Raw genomic sequence first — 19,396 nt, forward strand, 5'->3', positions numbered from 1 at the left:
CGGCAAGTCAGCATGCATACAGACCGATGGCGTGGACCGCAACGAAGTGGTTTTCCGCTCTGCTGCAAACAAGCATAAAGGCATTACTTCATGTGTATCGCTTGTAGAAAACTAGCGATTGACGTTCTGCCACTCCTGACAAGATGCACAAACGAGAGTCTATTCTTTTCTGCGCTCGCGGCGAATCGTTTTATTACTGTGCGGCCTTATATTTAGGGCTAGTGCAGTAGAGTAGCGCTAGCCAAAACTGCATCAGCGTAAGTTTAAACAACTTGGCGTTTGGGATCTTCGCAGCGGGTTTCTCTTTGTTTTTGTTTTTTGTTCTTTTTTTTTTTTTTTTCATTTCGCGTGACGGTATTGAAAATAAAGCCCCTTCATATTGCTCTTATCCACCGCCTGAGTGGTCGGGAATGTGGTGCTGATGTTGGCAATGAAAAGCGGCTCAGGTGGAATTTGGAAGAAAAGGGGATCTCCTGCCGTGCGCTACTGAAAAGGGCTGAAGACATTTTTTCATCAGGGCAGGCTTTATTAGCAGAAGGCAACTCTGCTTTGAGCCACACCCTCTCCGAGCTGAATGAACTTAATAAGACGGCAAGCAAGAAGCAATAGTATGATGTGATGTGTGTGAAGTGCAATATTTTCTGTCTAAATATTGTCGAGCCGGACCCTCCGAGCTGGATGAACTGAACGAAACGGCAAGTAAGAAGCAACAAATCAGTGCAATATGTTTGAGATAGTGAAATATTTTTTTTGTAAATAAAATGGGCACCCCTTTGGTATCAGTAAGTTTTTGTAATGATTACTTGGTGTGTTTTTTTTAAGTTAAAGAAACGCTTGTCATCTGCTTCACTTGCAGCGGGGTCTAAAGGCTGTGGGGCCACACATTTTTGGTGCTTTAGTTACCAGCTTCAGAGTCTACAACTGTGGGGAAGTAATTAGCGTTGCCTGAATGGTTGCCAGCCTTCTTTATCTCCAGATAAATGAAGATGCAACATAAGTTTTGTGCTGCTCCCAAGCTGCTCCAAAATCAAGCTCTGATACAATAGTGCTCCAAAATAACATTTTTTCGGCTCCAAAAATTGCTCCAATAGTTCGAATGGCTGGATCACCCCTGAGGCTGTGAATGGTTAGGGAAAATGGCTTACGTTTAGCTGTAAGGTGGCAGGCATTATGCACCTTCACTCTGGATTTATTTGTGTCACATTTGCATACCTGTCAACTCTCCCGATTTACTCGGGAGACTCCCGATTGCCTACCTGTTCTCCCAATTGTACGGGCACAGTCATAAATCTCCCGATATTTGACCCCAACCCCCATCTCGAAAACAAAACAACAACAACAAAAAAAATCTGCGTTATGCAGCACAGCCGCACTGTGATTGCCTCACGAGCTGGGTAGCTAGCCGAAGTCGGATGGGAATTCAAGCCGTTTGTGTGCACGGAGTGTGCAAGCCTAACTTTGTTTATGTGTGGTCGGGACAACGTGTTCAGGACTGAAAGTAGTAACATTCTGCTTTTCACAGCTCTCTTGACATCATGGCGTTGTCGAAACCCAAGAAGAAGTATTTACAATGTTTCTTGAAGTGTTATAGTACTTCAGAAGTCCCGTGTTTCGTTCCGTCCAGGAAATGCGAACAGTTTGGATTTTGCACGACTTGCGCATGCGACGTGAACGTGACCCACGGCAGTGAAGGAGACCTTAAACTGCATTTGGCGACTACTAAGCACCAAAGCTTCCTTCGTGCTGCTGAGAAGCAGAGGACTGTGAGCAACTTATTTGGCAACGGCAATGAAGACAGTGTTATGCGTGCGGAGTGCCTTTTCACTGGATTTCTTATCGAGCACAATTTGCCGCTCAGCGTGAGTGATCACGCTGGGCCGCTTCTGCACAAGATGTTTCCCAAGTGCGAAAAGGCGGAGCGCTGCGGGTGCGGCAGAACGAAGACAACTGCCATTGTCGGCGAAATGGCTACAGAGGCGCAAGGTGCAATGGTGGAAAGCCTGAAGCATCGTGTTTTCGCGCTTGCAGTTGACAGCAGCAACGACACCTCATCGCAGCTTTACCCTGTCGTGGCAACCTACTACGTAGGGAAATGCGGGCGGGTTGAAAGTAAGCTGTTGTGCATGCAAGAACTTCGAGGAGAGGCTACTGGCCGAAAAACTGGCAACCTTGTGCTCGACGCATTTCGTTCGCTTGATATACCTGCGTCGAATTACATTGCATTTGGTGCTGATAATGCAAATGTAATGCTTGGAAAGAAAAATGGCATGGCTGCTGTTTTAAAGCATGTGCTGCATTAAAAAAAAAAAAACCCGCTGTGAACCTCGCGGTTTTCGAAGTCCCCAGGTTGGCAGGTGTGCATGATTTGCACAATTTTGTTTGCGGGTCCGGCTGCTGCACCACAGTCAATTGAAAATGATTAAAAGTAATAAGTGAAATGTTTTTGTGTAACATCGCAAACAGATATGGAACAGAATAGTATTCATATGATTGGTTGTAGTTTATTGGTGGTGACCTTGAATTTAGTCGACCATTTTTGCCGACAGTGTTCCTGCATGTATTTGACAAACAGGGTCTTAGATGCTTTGCCCTTGCTCGTTAATTCGGTTCGCGTTTCCTGTGAGGTACTTGTTTATTTTCGCCTGTGAACTGTGGGGTAAGCTGTGCTCATGTGGAGTATGGTCCAGCATTACTTACGCTCTCATTACGTAGTCTAAGGCGTACGGTTACCAACTCTTGCAACTCCGTAGCGGGTGGAGGCAAAGCTATGTTTTACTTTGCACGCACTTAAACTGCGGTTCGATTGAAAAAAAAAATGCACGCAAACACCTAGTCGTGGCGTGCCACCGACAGTTCGCTTAACACTGCTGTCTAGCGGACACGAAGAGAGGCCTGTTATCTGATCACCTTTGACTCTGCGTTTGAGGTTTACCCCTTGAGCGGTGATCACGCACTGCAGTGTTTGGGACTGAAGGTGGATAACTCCGCATATTGTAAATTTACAGTTATTAGAACTTCATTCCTGGTTGTGAGTAGGTTCTAGTGCACAGTAGGAAGCCTGATATAGTAGATTGATAGACTATTATTACATTACTGTTATTATTATCATTATTATTAGAATTCTATATTCAGAAGGGTGGACTCAAGGTCTTGTCATGGAAGGGGAAGGCGGTAAAGGAGGCGAGGGCGTCTACATCCTACATCCAGAAGAAGAAGACAAAGCTGCGAAGAGGAGGGCGTGTATGTTGCTAATCCATCACGACATAGCTTCGCGTTCAACCACCGTCGTCATCGTCCCGTAGGGGAACCGCTGAAGAAGAAGAAGACAAAGCTGCGAAGAGGAGGGCGTGTACGTTGATCTCAGCCGGTGCACCAATGTCAACAACTGTTATCTCACCAATGCTAATGGAGTCTACTGATTCTACCACAGAGACGACAACATCGACAAGAACATGATGGACAAGTTTTGGCGCCTCGAGAACCACCGCCTACTCACCATAACACAACAGTACTTGCGTGCCTTTGCCACCGGTGTGGACCCGGACGCGGAATTCCCTCTGGCGCTACTAAACACCAGCTCACTCAACATAACGGCAACACAATGGAACCACACGGAACCCCATGATGCTTCGTATCCTCATCAGGGTTCCCCACAGGAAGAGGGTGTAATTTTTTTTTTCTGTATGTATTTATTCCTTTCAATTGCTTACAGAAACACCATTGGGCTCTCTGCTTCATAGTTAGCTTGCAAGCTGTTTCTTGTGTTTCACCTTTCTGACCATCACCCCTGCCGACCAACTACACTTCAGACCTGCCCAGCCCGGCGCGCTCAATGGGGCCTCTGCCTAGTCTCTAACGCCCAGCCGACAGAGGCATTTCAATCCATAGATTTTGGTCATTCATTAAGAACAAGGAGCATTGTTCAGCTAAAATTTCTGGACATGTTATTTAAACAAGCGGCCATAATCCGTTGGACTGGCTTTCAGGTTGGGTGAATGGGAAGCTGTGCGGCTTGCTGTTTTATGCAAACGCAGTACCGGCTCTTGTATAAACAGTTATGAAGGAACAGAACAATTACAAAGGGACAAATTGTTGCGTTAGCGTGTCGGCAACTTTACTTGCGACCAAACCAAACTTACTAGTGCTGTGCGAGCAGCAAGAGGTGGTTTTCAAATGTGATGCACACTCTGGAGTGCGTGAACAGCACAGGAGTTTCGCATATTTTCTTTTATCATTGTGGAGAGAAAAATGAGCTGTGCCGGTACGAAATATTACCTAGTTTATAATTGCATAGCGTGGCGGACAGTTTTTCATGATCAGAAATTATCTGCCTTGTTCCAGTTGTACCGGATCTACGGTTGGAGTACATGGTTCATTTTACTGCATTTTATTGTCACGTCTTAACCAATCATAGGCTGATTGATTGAGTGATGGATGGATTGATTGATTGGTTGGTTGAGTAAACTTTATTCAAGACAGCAAGCGCAGAGAGGGTGTGGCCTGCAAGCCATATTGTTCAATAGCAAAATTTGGCTCAGGTTCAACACTTTAGACTTGGCTGTCACGAGTGGAAGCAATGACTATGCACGGGGTTTCATGAAAGTTTTCATTGCTTGAGATTTCGCAGCCTCTCGACGATTGGATTAAGCGTTTCATTTGTGCCGAAGGGCACATGGAAACAGCCCTGCCGGCGTTCCATCGATGGCAAAAATGAGGAACCAAACACCGGTAAAGCAGCGCTTTTGTGCGTGGGCATCGCATGTTCTGTAGTATCCTTGTAAATGCAGTCAGTCCAGTGTTTTCATATATCAGGCGTTAAACCCTGGTTTAGTCACGTGGTTCGCTTGCACTTATGGCGTCCTCGATAAACACGCACCGGTGTTGCCCCCAAAACCGGCGCGGTGCACAGTGCCCCACGACGGTGCGTACTGGCACGGAGCGTTGATCGAGGACAAACGGGGCGGTTCTACCCAGGCGCCATCTCTTAATCTAAGAAATCAACTCATAAAAACGTTCACAAGTAGCAATACAGCACTGTAATGAGACACAGCGCTATTAGAAAGTGGTATTTATTGAAGGCCAATGATTATATGTACGCACAACTTAAATCCGTCACACATGCGGAACAACGTACCGCCACCGCTTCCACTAAACAGCTACATACAAGCTGCTTCTCATCTTCGTTTGAGCCATAATGCGAGTGCCTGTTTTGTTCCGCCCTTCCGTTACAGCAAAACAAGTAGGTCTTCATCGCCTAGGCACTCCGGTGACAGTTCATGATAATTCGATCGAACGAAACGAATGTCAATCCCCAACTGTCTGGCAATGCATGCAGCCGTCTTTGAAGTGCACGAAGTTCGCGTCTTTACAATCTCTGGCCGTTGTTACCGCCCGATAGGAGCCTGTCGCATCGTTGCCCGATGAATTCACAAGCACGCCATCCTTGTCAGCAACAATACACAGCTCCTCCCGCCTTGACACGAGTGCGGCGATGCGCCGTCGCTGTAGCAGACGGCGGAGGAAGCCCCTTCACCAGCGTCGTCCGCGATGCATCTCGGTGCGCGGCGGTGCAACCAAGAATTGCCCCGCGACGGTGCGCCCCGGTTTATCGAGGACGGATGGTGCACACCGGTGCGGTTTATCGAGGATGAAAAGGCGCACCAGTGTGCCCCGGTGTGCACCGGTGCGGTTAATCGAGATGGAACAGCCGCCGCTGTCCGATAAGACGCAGGAAAAGCAGCTGTTTCAACCTGGCCTAGTTACGTGGTACCGCAGCAATGAAGTTTCAAGAAAGAGAAGCGATAAGAAGGGTACAGCTTGTACTGGAAGAAGATGCAGCTTGAGTGCCAGCAGCTGAAGGTCATTGCGACGCGATGACTGACCTTGAAAGATGCGGCATACTAGAGCTTCCGCTCATAACGAACTTATGTTGTCATTTCCATTGCCTTTGAATTAGTTTTTCCATGCTGACGCAGAATTACCTACGCTCCTTTAGAAGTGATAAAGGCAAACGTTAGGACTCGTGCCACGAAACCTCATGAAATGTCAATGACAAAAGCACGCACGGCCATTAGTCAGCCAGGAAGCCTAAAGCACGTTGCAAAACTTAAAGCCAATCAGACAGCTTGCACCGAATTCAGTAATTCACGGAGAATTCACAAAGTCAAGAATAGAGCCGCTCGACGGGTCCCGGGTTTGCTGAAGTGGATCATTTTTTAACCTGTTATTCTCCTTTTTTTATTATTGGACATAAGGAAAATAATGACCTTGTCTAGTCTTGCACTCCTAGACACAGAGATAATGCTTTCTTGACAAAAAGATGTTGAGACGTTGCCCACTGTCTTCACACGTGCATCATCACCCATTTTGGTTTATCAGGCACGCGTTAATTTGGTGTTAATGGCGGATGCAGCGAGACTGACTTAGCCACATCTTTTATTCTTTCTTCTCTCTTTCTCTGTCACTTCAACACTCTGTGCTATCCCTTCTCTCCCCCTCTACTTTCCCTCCCCTGCACTGGGTTGTATTTAGGTGAGCTGCCCACCGGGTTCAATAATATGCCCAGTGCACTTCCTTTTTTCTTTCCCTCATACTACAAACAACTACAGACGAGCATTTAAAAATCAACTTAAGTTTCAACCTTCAAATCAACCTATACACCGAGTGTTATTCCTATAAGTGACATGAACATACGAGAAACTACTTTTACACTTTTACACTAATACTGAAACACTTGTGGTTAACGTACCCACATGAGGTGTGAGTTTACCTTATGTGAAATATAGTATTATTAATAGAACTCGAAGCTGCAAGATAGCTTCTGTATATAATAATATAACTGATGCCATAGGAAAATTTTGCGATTTTTCTTAAAGGAGCCTTTATTTTTCACAGGCTATAATTACTAAAGCGTGCTTGAGAAATTGTAAATTTCAGTTTTGGTATTGAAAATAGCTAAGTATCCACTTCGATTCTCTACTATTCAAACAAAAGGGAGTCAAGCGCTTAAAGCTGAGCTATAACTGGGCATTGACGGAAACATTCATCTATACATGGTATAAACCAGTAATCGCGTCACCAATGGTGAAGAATGGCGGCACTGATGTTTTGGTGGGTAGAGTCAACGTCCAGTAAATGCTGCAAAGTAACAGCAAACATTGCTCTGCGTACTCTTGTAAATGCAAATACGGGGTGGGTTTTGTCCTCAAACACAAATGCTTAGGAGAAAAAGAACATTCTGGACGGCTAGACAGATGACGAGGAGAACACAACAGAGGCCTCATAAGATTGCGGCACTGGTGCGGGTGGCATTGCGGAGGATGTGAATGGTGCTGCCCTTTGGCAAGGCAACGTCTTGGAAGACAAGGAGACCGACGGTGTTCATAGAGATGAAGACGGCGACGACGGTGGCACACTTGAGGAATACTCCGTACGCCACCTGCGGCAAGGAATACCTCAATTGTCATGGTCAGCAAAGTGTGTGCAAAGCTGCATGAACTACAATCGCGCACTCGGCATTCAAGGGAGAAGGAGAAAATTTTGAAATATAACAGAATTTTCCTACTCGTAAATGTAAACAGGAGCGGCGGATTGTAAGCAGAAAGTTTGTTTAGCAAGAATATTGATCTACGATAAGTTGATCAATACTGATCTACAATTGGCGAGCTGAGTGTTGCCGGCTATTCTCTAAGAACCTGCCGTAAGCATAAAAAGCACTACAGTGACCACACACACGAGCGCAACAAAGAACGCCTCCATGTACAGAAAACCGGGTATGGAGATGAGCACACTCTTCCACTCCCTGTGTGAGTAAGCGCGTGACCCCTTTCTCCTTCCGCTCTCACTGGGAGCAGGCTCTGGGGAGCTGTAACCTGGCAACCCAAGAAGACGTCACCGCCAGAGCCTTGGACCAACGTTGCCTTGGACGTCGCGAGGGCCCTTTGAGCCTCCACCAGGGCAACCACCTGCCTACCCTGAACCCAATGTCTGAAGTTGCAGGAGAGAGTGCGGCGTCTGCGCGCCGTGACGGACACATCTGCGGAGAGCAGCGCGTCTCCGCACGTGTTTTTTCCGCCTCCAAAACCGGTCTCATACCGTACATGCGTGTTCCTAACCGTTGCCGGATCGAGAGAGGGTAAACGTGCGCGGAAACTCGTAGCGCTCTACGCACGTGTGTTTGGCCGCCCCGGAGAAAGGGAGAGGGCGCGACCAGCAGCTGTGGAGACACGGGTTAAGGAGAGAGGGTGTGGCGTCGAGGCCTTCACATCTGCTCCCAAGAAGCTGCAGATATAGACCAAAAAACTGCAGAGATGTACACGTGCGTCTGAGTTTTTACGTAGGTTAATGTACGATTTCGTAATGTGTGCAGCGCAATAAAGAGCTTCGCTGGGCAATTCGCTGCCATATGGATGGTTCTAGACCCAATTTGTTTTTACTTTTGCGTCTTGCATAAAGCTATAAGAAATCCCCGACGGATAACTCTTTCACAAGGTGCACTTTTATAGTAATAAAACGTTCTGAAATGGTCTTTTAAGCAGTGTGACCCGCCGCGGTGGCTCAGTGGCCAATGCGTTGTGCTGCTGAGCACGAGGTCGCGGGTTCGATTTCCGGTCGCGGTGGCTGCTTTTCTGATGGAGGCGGAAAGCAAAAACGCCCGTGTGTACGAGATTTCTGCGCACGATAAAGATCCCCAGGTGGTCCAAATTAATCCGGAGCCTTCCACTACGGCGTGACTCACAGCCTGCGCTGCGTCGGCGCGTTAAACACAACCCTACAATGAATCAATCAATCGTTTAGCAGAGTGGTATGGTTTCACAACAACAGTCTTTCGAGCTTGTTCATGAGCCTTGCCAAGCAAAAAAAATGGAACATTTCTCGGCGGTCCACAATGCCAGGCGAAGTGTGGCTTGTCTGTTCACTAGTGCCAGGTTTTCTTTCAATAATAGACACCGCTACGAAGCTCTATGGCCATCAATGGCCAATATCAGCTTAAATTGAGCACCTTATTTATGGCGCGTGCGTGCGTGTGTGTGTGCGAGGAAAACCGTTGCCCGAGCCCGAACTAGTTCATAATGGCTTTAGAGGAAGTAGCACGACCAAGCCCATGCCTTCCATCCACCTCCCCAACTTTTCACGACCTTGTTCTGAAGTACACCGCCGTTCCCCCCCAGTGCCAGAGGAAGTCTCTCTGGTTCCGCCTGGGTAGAAAGCAGCCTGCACCGCCCACGTAACTCACCGATTGTGCGCATCTGACGTCGAGGTACTCGCGCATGACGAGCAGCGGTAGCGACACCGGAAGCACGACGTTGATGGAGGCAGCCAGACACACGGGCACCACAAAGAAGGACCTCGGCGTCTCGGTCATCAGGGCCTGCGTTTCAAACCGTGTGGTCAGCGCCGCACACGAAGGCATAATACGTTTCGTTCATCAAAAAGGGTGCTTTCTGCGGAACCAATATTTTGTCGATTTTATCGCAAACTTCAAATAAATAACAGAGACATTAGGGAAAACAGAGGCAGCATGCTGCAGTGGCGACTCCGCAGCCACTTTCTGGCAATTTCTGTGACGTCACAGAATCTTGTTTGCGCCATTGGTGGCACCGATCTAGGCCACACACACGAAACATGACTGGGCAATTGTACTGGGGCCTCAAGTTCTATTTAATCTTAGCTAACGCGAAATTAACAAACTGATAATTATGTTTCTAGCGCTGACCCATAACACGCGCTTCCTGCCCACATTATGTCACTGTAGCGCGAAACAAAGTTTCTCAATAATTCTTGCCCTGTTTTGGCTAAAGAAACCTCTTTCGTGGCCTATATGAAGTTGAGTGAGGTACCAAAGGCTAGTTATTTCAAATTATATAAAGTATTCTGCCTTCACGGCCTCTTGAACATTCAATTCGCGCTAGAGCTACATTAAAGATGTGCTGCTTCAGCGCATTGATAACAATGGCTGATGTTACGAGCTATAAAGCGCCAAGCTGTCTTCATCCTTTTAGGCGTACACGCTTATAGTGCCTAGCTAGCGCGGGACTTCCATTTGCCCTGCAGCAGGGATTTACACCCCCCTTAGATTTCGCTCCCACCCGAAAAAAATATCCCACAACCATGAGCACCCCGCCCACGAATTTATACCTCCCCCAACAGGCTCCCCCTACGCACCCCAGGAGCATTTCGACCGCCCACACCCCCCAAATCGAAATTCTGTATAAACCCCTCGCCGTGCAGTTCATGGTTGGTTATGTCAAGTGAGATAAGGTGAAGGGTACATTAGAAGACCTTCCGGAGCTATATTTAACTCAATAGGCTAGACAGGGGCACCGTCAATGGAAGTCGCGTTTGTACAGTGTCGGCTCTAAGAGCGATGATTCCCATGCCCGAATTCCCACTATCAAAATAAAAAGTAGTACTAGTAGTAGTAGTATGTGTGTGTTTATGGCGCAAGGGCAGCCAAGGCCAAAGAGCGCAAAGATAATATTTAGTGGCCCTTATCCTATTACTAAGAAGGGCTTAATATATGGGTGTAAGTGCCCTGATATTAAAAATATGAAGATGGTCATAACGGTAGATGAAGGTGACCATGATGGGTGCATAACCCTCGGTAGCTCTCTTAATGCTGAGAGATCCGAAAGTTACATGTGGTACGATATGAGATTTAAAAAATAGGCTTGAGCGAGATATGATAAAAAAGTGACCCTCGTCCACCCCTGAACGCCCAAAATCAAATACTAGGAAGAAAATCACCCTTCGTCTTGGAAAACGCGGCCATCAAAATAGGAAGAAAATGACCCCTGCCTCGACGGCACGTTAACAGCCCACAGATGTGGTACGTCAGCGTTCCTGCGGGAGCATGGGCGTGTGCGTGTTGTCCGTGACTGGGGTTTATGTGAAGAGACGGCGACTACTCATAATTACTTGCGTCAAACACAGGCAGACGGCTCCGCCAAGCTGCAGAGGCTAACGGGCGACACGTGCTATTGGCTGCGAGATCGGCATATAGATGGCGACAGCGTCGCCCTACTAGTAGATGCTACGCTGGGAGGTAACGGGCGAACGCACGCTCTGGGCGTGCTTCGTGACTTTTTCGCGCCGTATGTGCGCATGAAAGGCGCAGGCAAAAGTGGAGCGCTGTAGTTCAGTTTCTGAACGTGTAATGTATTCGAAGGAAGCGGCAATAGGCTTTCATTACTACGCCGAAAAAGCGACGACCCGTAATTGGGAATCACTGAATGGCCGAAATAATGGCAATACTTGAACGCAGTGGTTCATAGCAAGATCGATCTTCCTCGTGTACGAGTTTCAACATGGAATAAAATTAAAAAGGGACAGCATCTTTGAATAACAGTGTAAAAAAATTGGCCGCGTATCTGCTCCTTTCGTTGCAAATGTCGACAAAAGACGATAGTCTTTATCGACTTTTGCCAAGTAAATGCTTCCCTTCGCTTTCCCGCTCACCTCTCATGTTGTTTCACTTGCGTCGCGCTCCTCCCTTAGGTAAAGACACCAAAGGTTTGCTTAAAGCTTAAGTCATCTTAAATTTACCGCGTTCCACTGTTCCAGGCCGGGTGTCTCGATGCCAACGCTGACGTATGGCGGAGACGCGCGTGAATCGAGGCGCCCTACGTCAACGTTGATAGAACCACGTTTCCCTACTCCACGTGCGTTCCAAGCAGAACGTGGAACCTATCTCGTGGAACCTTTCGTAACTGTTGCCGGTTGATTTCTTAAAATGGCGCCAGAAGCTATAGTTTCGCAGGAGACAGCAGGCGACGGCGGAGGGAATTTTTTTCTTCAGTTGATGAAGTATTTAATTTTGCAAAAATCAAGATTGTATAATTTTTTATAAAGGAACACTGCAAATATCACTTCTGAATTAATTTGTTGACTTATATTGGCGTAATGTCTTGTTCTCCAACAATGTTGACAAGTATGAACATTACTCCGGACTTCGACGGGTATTTCTCATGCAATGATATCGACGGTTCACTAATCCACAAATCACCTTTTTTCCCTAAGGTTGAATGCCTCGATGATTTTCTTAGTTAGCTGATTGCCATGAGCCGAACGGATGGTGGTATCTTGAAACATCGGGACGGACCCGTATTCAGAACAATGCCGATTGATATGAGTGCGCCTTTTGTTTTTAGGGAGTTTTTTGTTCTAATGATCTGATATTAATACAACGACCGGTCTGACCGACATAAACGTGACCACAGTCGAGAGGAATTTGATAGACAACACCCATTTTACACTCGACGAACGGGGACCTGTTTTTTAACAGTAAATCTTTTCTTTTTAACTCCGACATCAGGTTGCGCACATTTGAATACTCGGAACACGCACTGCTTATATTTTTCAAACAAGAAGTGGCGACAGGCTAGTCCAGCCAGAAATGAGGAGTCTCTAAAGAGCATCCATCTTGGTCTCCCCAAAGGGGTCACTCACCACTCGGACGACCGTGGGTGCCATGAGCTGGGCGACCGCGTCGCTGACCACAACCTCGGACAGGACGGCCGCCAGGCTGATCAGGATAAACTGGCTCGACTTGCTCGAGCGGCTCGTCCAGAAGTCGTCGTCCATCTTGGCCAAAAGCTTCTCCACCAGGCGATACTTCTGCGCATGAAGTGGCACACTTGGCAAGTTTATGGTGAGCATTTGCTCGTCCCGAAGGACCAAACACATGTGCGGTGAGCGACGAGTTTCCGCGCGCGTTTTGCTTCCCGGAAAACCGGTATGGCAACCGTCAGGACAGCTCATGAAGGCTAAAGGGCCGGTTTTTGAGAGGAAAAAACCCCGCCCGGAAACGCGTCGTTCTCCGCACATGTACTTGGCCATTACTAGTGCCAGGGGGAAACTCTGCAGACTTCAGTCTGCGCGCATGTCTGCCAACTCGCCCGCGGAGCATTGAACTTTACAGCGCGAAATAGTGAATGCAGCACCGAAGACATTACCTAAACAAATGGATATCAACTAAAAACGTGCAATCAGGGATTGGAACCTGCTTATAGGTGGTATTCGTGGAAAAGTTTCGCTGTCAATTTCTTCGCTTGGCAACACCGGAAACGGCCACAGACATGGCCGATGCGCCACGGACATGGCGCTATGGTCCCTAGAAATTGTTGCACATATTTCTAGGGCCCATAATGGCGCGGCTTGGGCCACTGCGGCCGCTCGCCGAAGAAAAAAAAAACACCCGCGTGCGTCGTCTGCTCCGTTTCAACCCGATTCTCAACGGTGGTGTCAACATAGATGTTATCAATCGCCCTCACACTGGACTCGAGGCAATACTTTGCGTTCGTTGAGGTAGAGTTTGTTAACGTGCAACACAGTCATGTGCTTAGCACGGACAAGTACCGCCATCCCGCGGAGCCCGACGTAACGAGTGACGGCGCACTCACATGGTTGCCTGCATGCGCGCCTCGCTAGTGAATACAAGCAATTGCGATGCCAGTTCGGACCTTTTCTTCCATAACCCCAAGGATGTGGGGGAGACGAAATATAAAGTACATATTGAATACGTGTTTATTTTTTTAGTTTCAGCATTCCTAGCTACTGAGACGAGTATTTCTGGAATAACGCTGGTGCAGGAAGCGTTCCCCAAATACCGATGAATATCTCGTTACTAACGACTGTGTCCCTTAGGCAGGAAAAGCGATCGTAGATGTTTAATCGTGCTGATGACTGCCGTGCTAGTTGACCCTACACAAAGAGTGCTTCCCGTACCTTGATTTTATGATTTGCAACAACAGTGTCGGCTGATGTTAATATCTTATTACAGATATTAACTCTCCTTACTCTTCTCGCGCCTTTTTAATTGGCGCCATATTTTTACCTCGTACAAGTCACACAGGAATATGCAGCTTACAGCTCCAGGGAAGCGAAGTCAGCGAAGCGTCGCATGTGCTCTTGTGCGCAGCTGCTTTGACTTCACAGTCTAAGACTTTGATTTCAAAAGCTGCTTTGACTTCATCGACTGACTACGCTTTTTGCAGTCTACAAACTAACAAACTTAAACCACACTATTCCGTGCGCAATCCTTGTAGCTTAATTTTAACTGAGCGAACGAACTGTGACGCCCGCCGTCGGCCGGCCGGTTCTAAACCTGTCGGGAGGTAGGTGGGCAGCGCATTTGAGCCATTGCTTCTAGAGTAAGCATCACACTAAACGCCATAAGAAATCGGCAAGAAGGATGCAGAGATGAAGACGGAACTTTCGAAAGTTGATTTTTCTATTATATGATATCGTGTAAACGTTCCCAAAGTGCTCGAAACATGCCCTGGGACACGAGACTTGAGCAAGTAATCCACAACGTTCAGAAATCACTCCAGTGTTCCTTTAAGCCGCATATATTATTCTTGACTACAAGTGATAGATGAAATACGTTTTTGAATGTAACGCGCCAACCAGGCCTTCAATATACATCCGATAAGTCGGCCACATAATGCCAATATTGTCGTAGCTCTGAATATTCTGATAGGCTGAAATTCACCAATCACCTTTTGTAGCGCTGGAATTTGAGTATATGTTTATACCGATAAGTTCAAGGCGGTTGTAACTTAAGGCTGCTAGGGAACGTATCTGCGGGGGTGCTCTCCTGTTCCCAGTTTTTATGATTCAGGGAGCGTACTTTCGTCACCAGAGCGGGGACCAACTTGAAAACCTCTTAATTAAACGCCACGAGATTACAAATATAGGAGTACGCTTGTTGGCCGCTAAATCGTAATCAAGTCACTCAACGTATGGCCCCCAATGACGCGTGCCCAAGTTTCCGCCTTGTTGGAATAGATGGTGGGGGAGGAGAGAGAGGAGGATAAACTTGTTTAGAATGCAAACGTCGAGGAAGTCCCGCGCCAGGTTCCCCTAAGCCAACCGGTCCATCAGCTGGTCCGAGGATAGCCAAGCCCGCAATGAGGGTGTGAAACATGTGGGGACGGAACTGTGATGGGGCAGGAGAAAAAAAAAAGGTTCTAACTAAGCGTAGCGTTCGGGACCATTGGGACATGCGGGGAGTCATGATGATGATAGGAACTATCTGTTCTCCCCAAAACTGGGTGAATGGATAGCCGAGAAATTAAGGAGCAGGACTAAGGATGGTATTTATCTGTACCTGCTCCGAAGAATGCGTATTTGCGGACATGAGAGAGATTTCGCGCAGAGACGGTTGTTGAGCGCGTACCTCGACAATGGCGGTGAGCACCCTGACCGATCCGAGCATGAGGAGGAGGCTCCAGGGCATTCGCGCAGCCAGGGTGCGCCAGGAGAGCAGGCGGCGGTACCAGCAGTGGCGCCACGTGGTCGCCGGGAGCATGCTCATCGCCACCACGGACACGCCCAGCAGGGGACCTTCGAGGTGTCTGCAAGGCAGGACGCAGCTAGAGGCTACTTGTGTGCACAACGGGCGTGTACCCACACTTCGTATCACAAGCTGCTACACTCTTTTCACCAATTATCCAACTAAGTGCGTCTAGCGTTCTACGGTGGCCGGCTATCGAAAAGTGTTGATAGGCGTTGGGGCCTTGTGGTGGCACCTGCCCAGCGAACGGACGGAAATATGCGTCCAAGGCACCAACCTCGTTGATTGATTTTAATTGCAGAGCTGTTTAAGCCGAGCGTTATCCGTCTGTCGCACCAAAAAGCCTCGCGGAGCGATGACGTCACCTCGCGTTGCTAGCAACGCTGGCGCAGGTGTGCATAGCTTCGAGCTCGCTTCCTTAGCCTGGCATTGCTCCGCCTAGCCTCACCAGTGCCCATCAAGCCGTGACGTCACTGCGCAAGTCATGGTACAAAGGCTCGTGTACAGCGGCGTCGTACAGGGAGGGGCCGCCAACTCTGCTGTTTCTTGAGCCATGCACCCTTGCAGCAAGCTGGGCCAATTTTGTATCATTTTATTCTTTGGGGTTGAACCTGCCAAAGCCACGCCTGGGCTGTGAGGTGCGCCGTAGTGGAGTGTTACGGATTAATTTTGTCCACCAGGGTGTCTTTAGCGTGCGGCTGAATGTCAGCTTATAAAATAAATTCTCAGATAATTCTCAAATAATGAATGGCAGCCTACCATTTTACCTGAAGGAGAAAGTGCATGACAGCTGCATCTTACCGGTGCTCACCTACGGGGCAGAAGCTTGGGGGAACACTAAGAGGGTTCAAATTAAATTGAGGACTACTCAGCGAGCAATAGAACGGAAGATGATAGGTGTAACATTAAGGGACAAGAAGAGAGCGAAGTGGGTCAAGGAACAAACATGTGTTAAGGACATATTAGTAGAAATTAAGAAGAAGACATGGACGTGGGCAGGGCATGTAATGCGAAGGCAAGATAACCGTTGGTCATTAACGGTAACAGTGGATCCCTAGAGAAGGCAATCGTGGCAGGGGGCGGCAGAAAGTTGATTTATTTATTTATATACATACCCTAAGGGCCCGTGGGCATTACATAGGGAGGGACTAAATTATACACAGAAAAAAGCTCATCTTGAAAAAAAAAAAAAACAGTTGAAAAAATCAACCGCATGAACAATAGGAACCGCAACACCACGAAAGAAAAAAAAAAGAAACATTTTAGGCACAAGAAGCGCCAAAAAGCGGAAATACACAGATATGAAACCGGAATAAACATTATTAACATCATAAATATTCATTTTTAAGGAAGGCTAAAAGTGCAGATTGAAGCGATGAAGTCTGCGTCAAGATGGCTATGTGCGATGGGCAGATGAGATCAAGAAGTTTGCGGGGATAAATTGGTCGCAGTTACCACAGGACTGGGATAATTGGAGAATAATGGGAGAGGCATTTGCCCTGCAGTGGGTGTAGATAGGCTGGTGATGATGAAATCTCAGCATACGGGGTTTTCGCATTTTGCGTCACCAGAAAAGCAGCCACCTCGGCTTGGATCAAACCCGCTCCTTAGGCTCAGCACCACAACGCCTTGGCCACATGGCCACCGCGCGGGCCCCATTGGCGTATGATCAGTTAAGCGGTCTTAATGGACGGATTGTCTGTCGAGAGCCGTGCAGCATCCACTGGGCTGAACGCAGCTTGTGAAATTAAGCATAGGTAAACCCTTCACCACTCCACGGAAATGGTAAAATGGAGCTCAGTTGCGGAAATGGCAAGAGAAAGCTCAGCAAGCCCCGCATAGTTGTCGCACCGCTAGAAAGAAAAAAAAACGTTTCGCAGGCGAGCACGCAGACAGCTCAAAACTGGAGTTTTTACCTTTCGGAAAGAGTAGGGTGGGACACAGAAAAGCAATGCAGGGACGTTAATGGGAACACAATAAAATAAATGCCTTCCCAAATTATTTTTCTCCTGTCAAACGATGCTCCTCATTTCAGGATAGATTCTACCACCAAACTGTTGCCATAGATTATGATCGCTCCGAGCAAGAATTTGTCCGTACGCACGTACAGCCATCGTGGCAGATCATAGTCGTCATAACCTGCACGCCACTGCAATAATGATAAAGATGATCACAAGAGGGGTCTTACGCCCGCGAACCTGGTTATACCAACGACCGGAATGAGAAGGAAGGGACCGGTAATGATGTCCTCATTATCGACGGTGGGTGTTTTGGGTTCTTAGTCCCAGACTCACCCACATCCCAGCCGCAATTTGGTCATCTTTTTCAGCGTGTATTGCCATGCCCAATGCAGTCCTCGGACTATCTGCGCTTAGGTGGAGCTGATAATCGAGGAGACGGTAGAACACACCAATACCGGCTAGGCCGAAGGCTGTACTTTCCAGTTTCTGAGCAACTAATCAGACCCCAAGAGACTGCTCTTCGTGAACTGCAGAATCATACGTACCCCCCCCCCCCCCTCCCGTACACCCCACGCCTTACGATACCCCGTGGACACACTGCGGTGCCCCTGGTATGGGAATGTCAAAATAACCCCGACATCGATCCCATCCAAACCCCTCCAGAGAGCAGTGGGTGAGAACTCGCCAGCTCTTGTATCAGCAAAAAGCTGATAGAACGGGCGAAGACGGCGGGTTGCTCCAATGGCGTACCGGGGTGAGGGCTCCACCCTCAGGACTTTTTACATTTGAACGAAGTAGCGCGCGCGCGCGCGCACGCACGCACGCACGCACGCACGCACGCACGCACGCACGCACGCACGCACACGCACACGCACGCACGCACACACGCACGCACGCACGCACGCACGCACACTCACTCACTCACTCACTCACTCACTCACTCACTCACTCACTCACTCACTCACTCACTCACTCACTCACTCCACTCCACTCCACTCCACTCCACTCCACTCGCTCGTGAGTAGGCCCTGAAATGCTATTCCAAAACGGAATCATGGTCCCTCTGATATTCAGAGTGTAGACTACGACTGCCGGTAAGACGTACCATGTTTCATTCATAAGCACAGAGACAAAATTGGGTATTGCTTTGCTTGTAGCCACGCGAGTCGAACGCTAAGGAGCTGGGAATAGACTGACAAAGGCATTGTTACCTTTCAGGCTGTTGAACACTGTATGCACTGGAGATGAGCGGAATCCCTACAAGCACGTAGAACAGCAAGGTCTCTTGCAGGCTGCGAAATGGTCAGGTTGTAAGACTTTGATGTGTGAGGAGCAGCTACGGTGGAAACTCACGTCTGGCGCCTGATGTCCCGCTGAAGACACCGCGCGCTCCTGGACAGGTGCGTGTGCATTTGCTCCTCGATGCCGTCCTCGCTATAACGGGGAGTGAAGACAGGGACGTTAAAAGCTGGAGCTGTTGTAAATATGAATCGCAGACATTACTCACTAAACAAACGGTATTGCACACTAAGGGGCATAAATTTCACTCAACGTTTGGAGGTCTGTGTTGAGAAAGCTACCTACAGCTCACTACCTGTAGAGAATAGCGTCGATAATAGTTTTCAAAAGATGCTTCTTAAAAACTGCTATGTTTTTTTTTGCTTTACTTCTGTGCACGAAATGAAAAGCATTGAACTGATGAAAGTACGGACAGGATGACGGGGCGTAATACTTCAGGTGAATTGGCAGGCAATCGGTGAATCGGGTGAACGGCCGGGAACAGGCTGATATACATGTTTTTTTTTTTTTGCGCGGGTGGCCGCACATATAGATGTAATTAATGGCTGCAACAGAATGGTCGCGTGCTCTGCACCAAGCAAAGATGTCACGGATGCTCAGTTTTCGGTGCTTCACGGCTACGAACGGGTGCGCCAGAGCGGAAACTTAAGCGCACTCCACATGGGGTCCCGCAGCAAGCTTCCATCATTCGCAATAATGCCGGGGGCACAGGCAGTGTCAGGGTTGAATACATTACTTTCCTTGGGCGGAAATACGATTGAGATTGATAGCAAATCGAACTCCGACGAAAAGCTGTCGAGCAGCTTACTAGGCAACATCATCTGGCAAGGGTCGTACTCAA

The 19,396-nt window shown here is 48.1% G+C and overlaps 1 protein-coding gene across 1 annotated transcript in view; it reads right to left on the bottom strand.

Annotated features, from left to right (window-relative positions):
* Nucleotides 1-6,873: 6,873 nt before the first annotated feature.
* Nucleotides 6,874-19,396, bottom strand: part of LOC144146602 (uncharacterized) — a 67,594-nt gene continuing 55,071 nt past the window's right edge. Inside the window, exons 10-15 of the mRNA XM_077678540.1 lie at nt 18,610-18,690; nt 18,468-18,548; nt 15,179-15,356; nt 12,448-12,615; nt 9,236-9,370; nt 6,874-7,438 (exon numbers count right to left, since the gene is read on the bottom strand). Coding sequence (XP_077534666.1) covers nt 7,280-7,438; nt 9,236-9,370; nt 12,448-12,615; nt 15,179-15,356; nt 18,468-18,548; nt 18,610-18,690 — 802 coding nt within the window. The 3' untranslated portion in view covers nt 6,874-7,279. The remainder of the gene's footprint in view (nt 7,439-9,235; nt 9,371-12,447; nt 12,616-15,178; nt 15,357-18,467; nt 18,549-18,609; nt 18,691-19,396) is intronic.

This window comes from Haemaphysalis longicornis, unplaced genomic scaffold (assembly GCF_048455015.1).
Source record: "Haemaphysalis longicornis isolate Haplotype H1 unplaced genomic scaffold, Haemaphysalis longicornis Haplotype H1 scaffold_7, whole genome shotgun sequence".
In the NCBI taxonomy this organism is placed as follows: Eukaryota; Metazoa; Arthropoda; class Arachnida; order Ixodida; family Ixodidae; genus Haemaphysalis; species Haemaphysalis longicornis.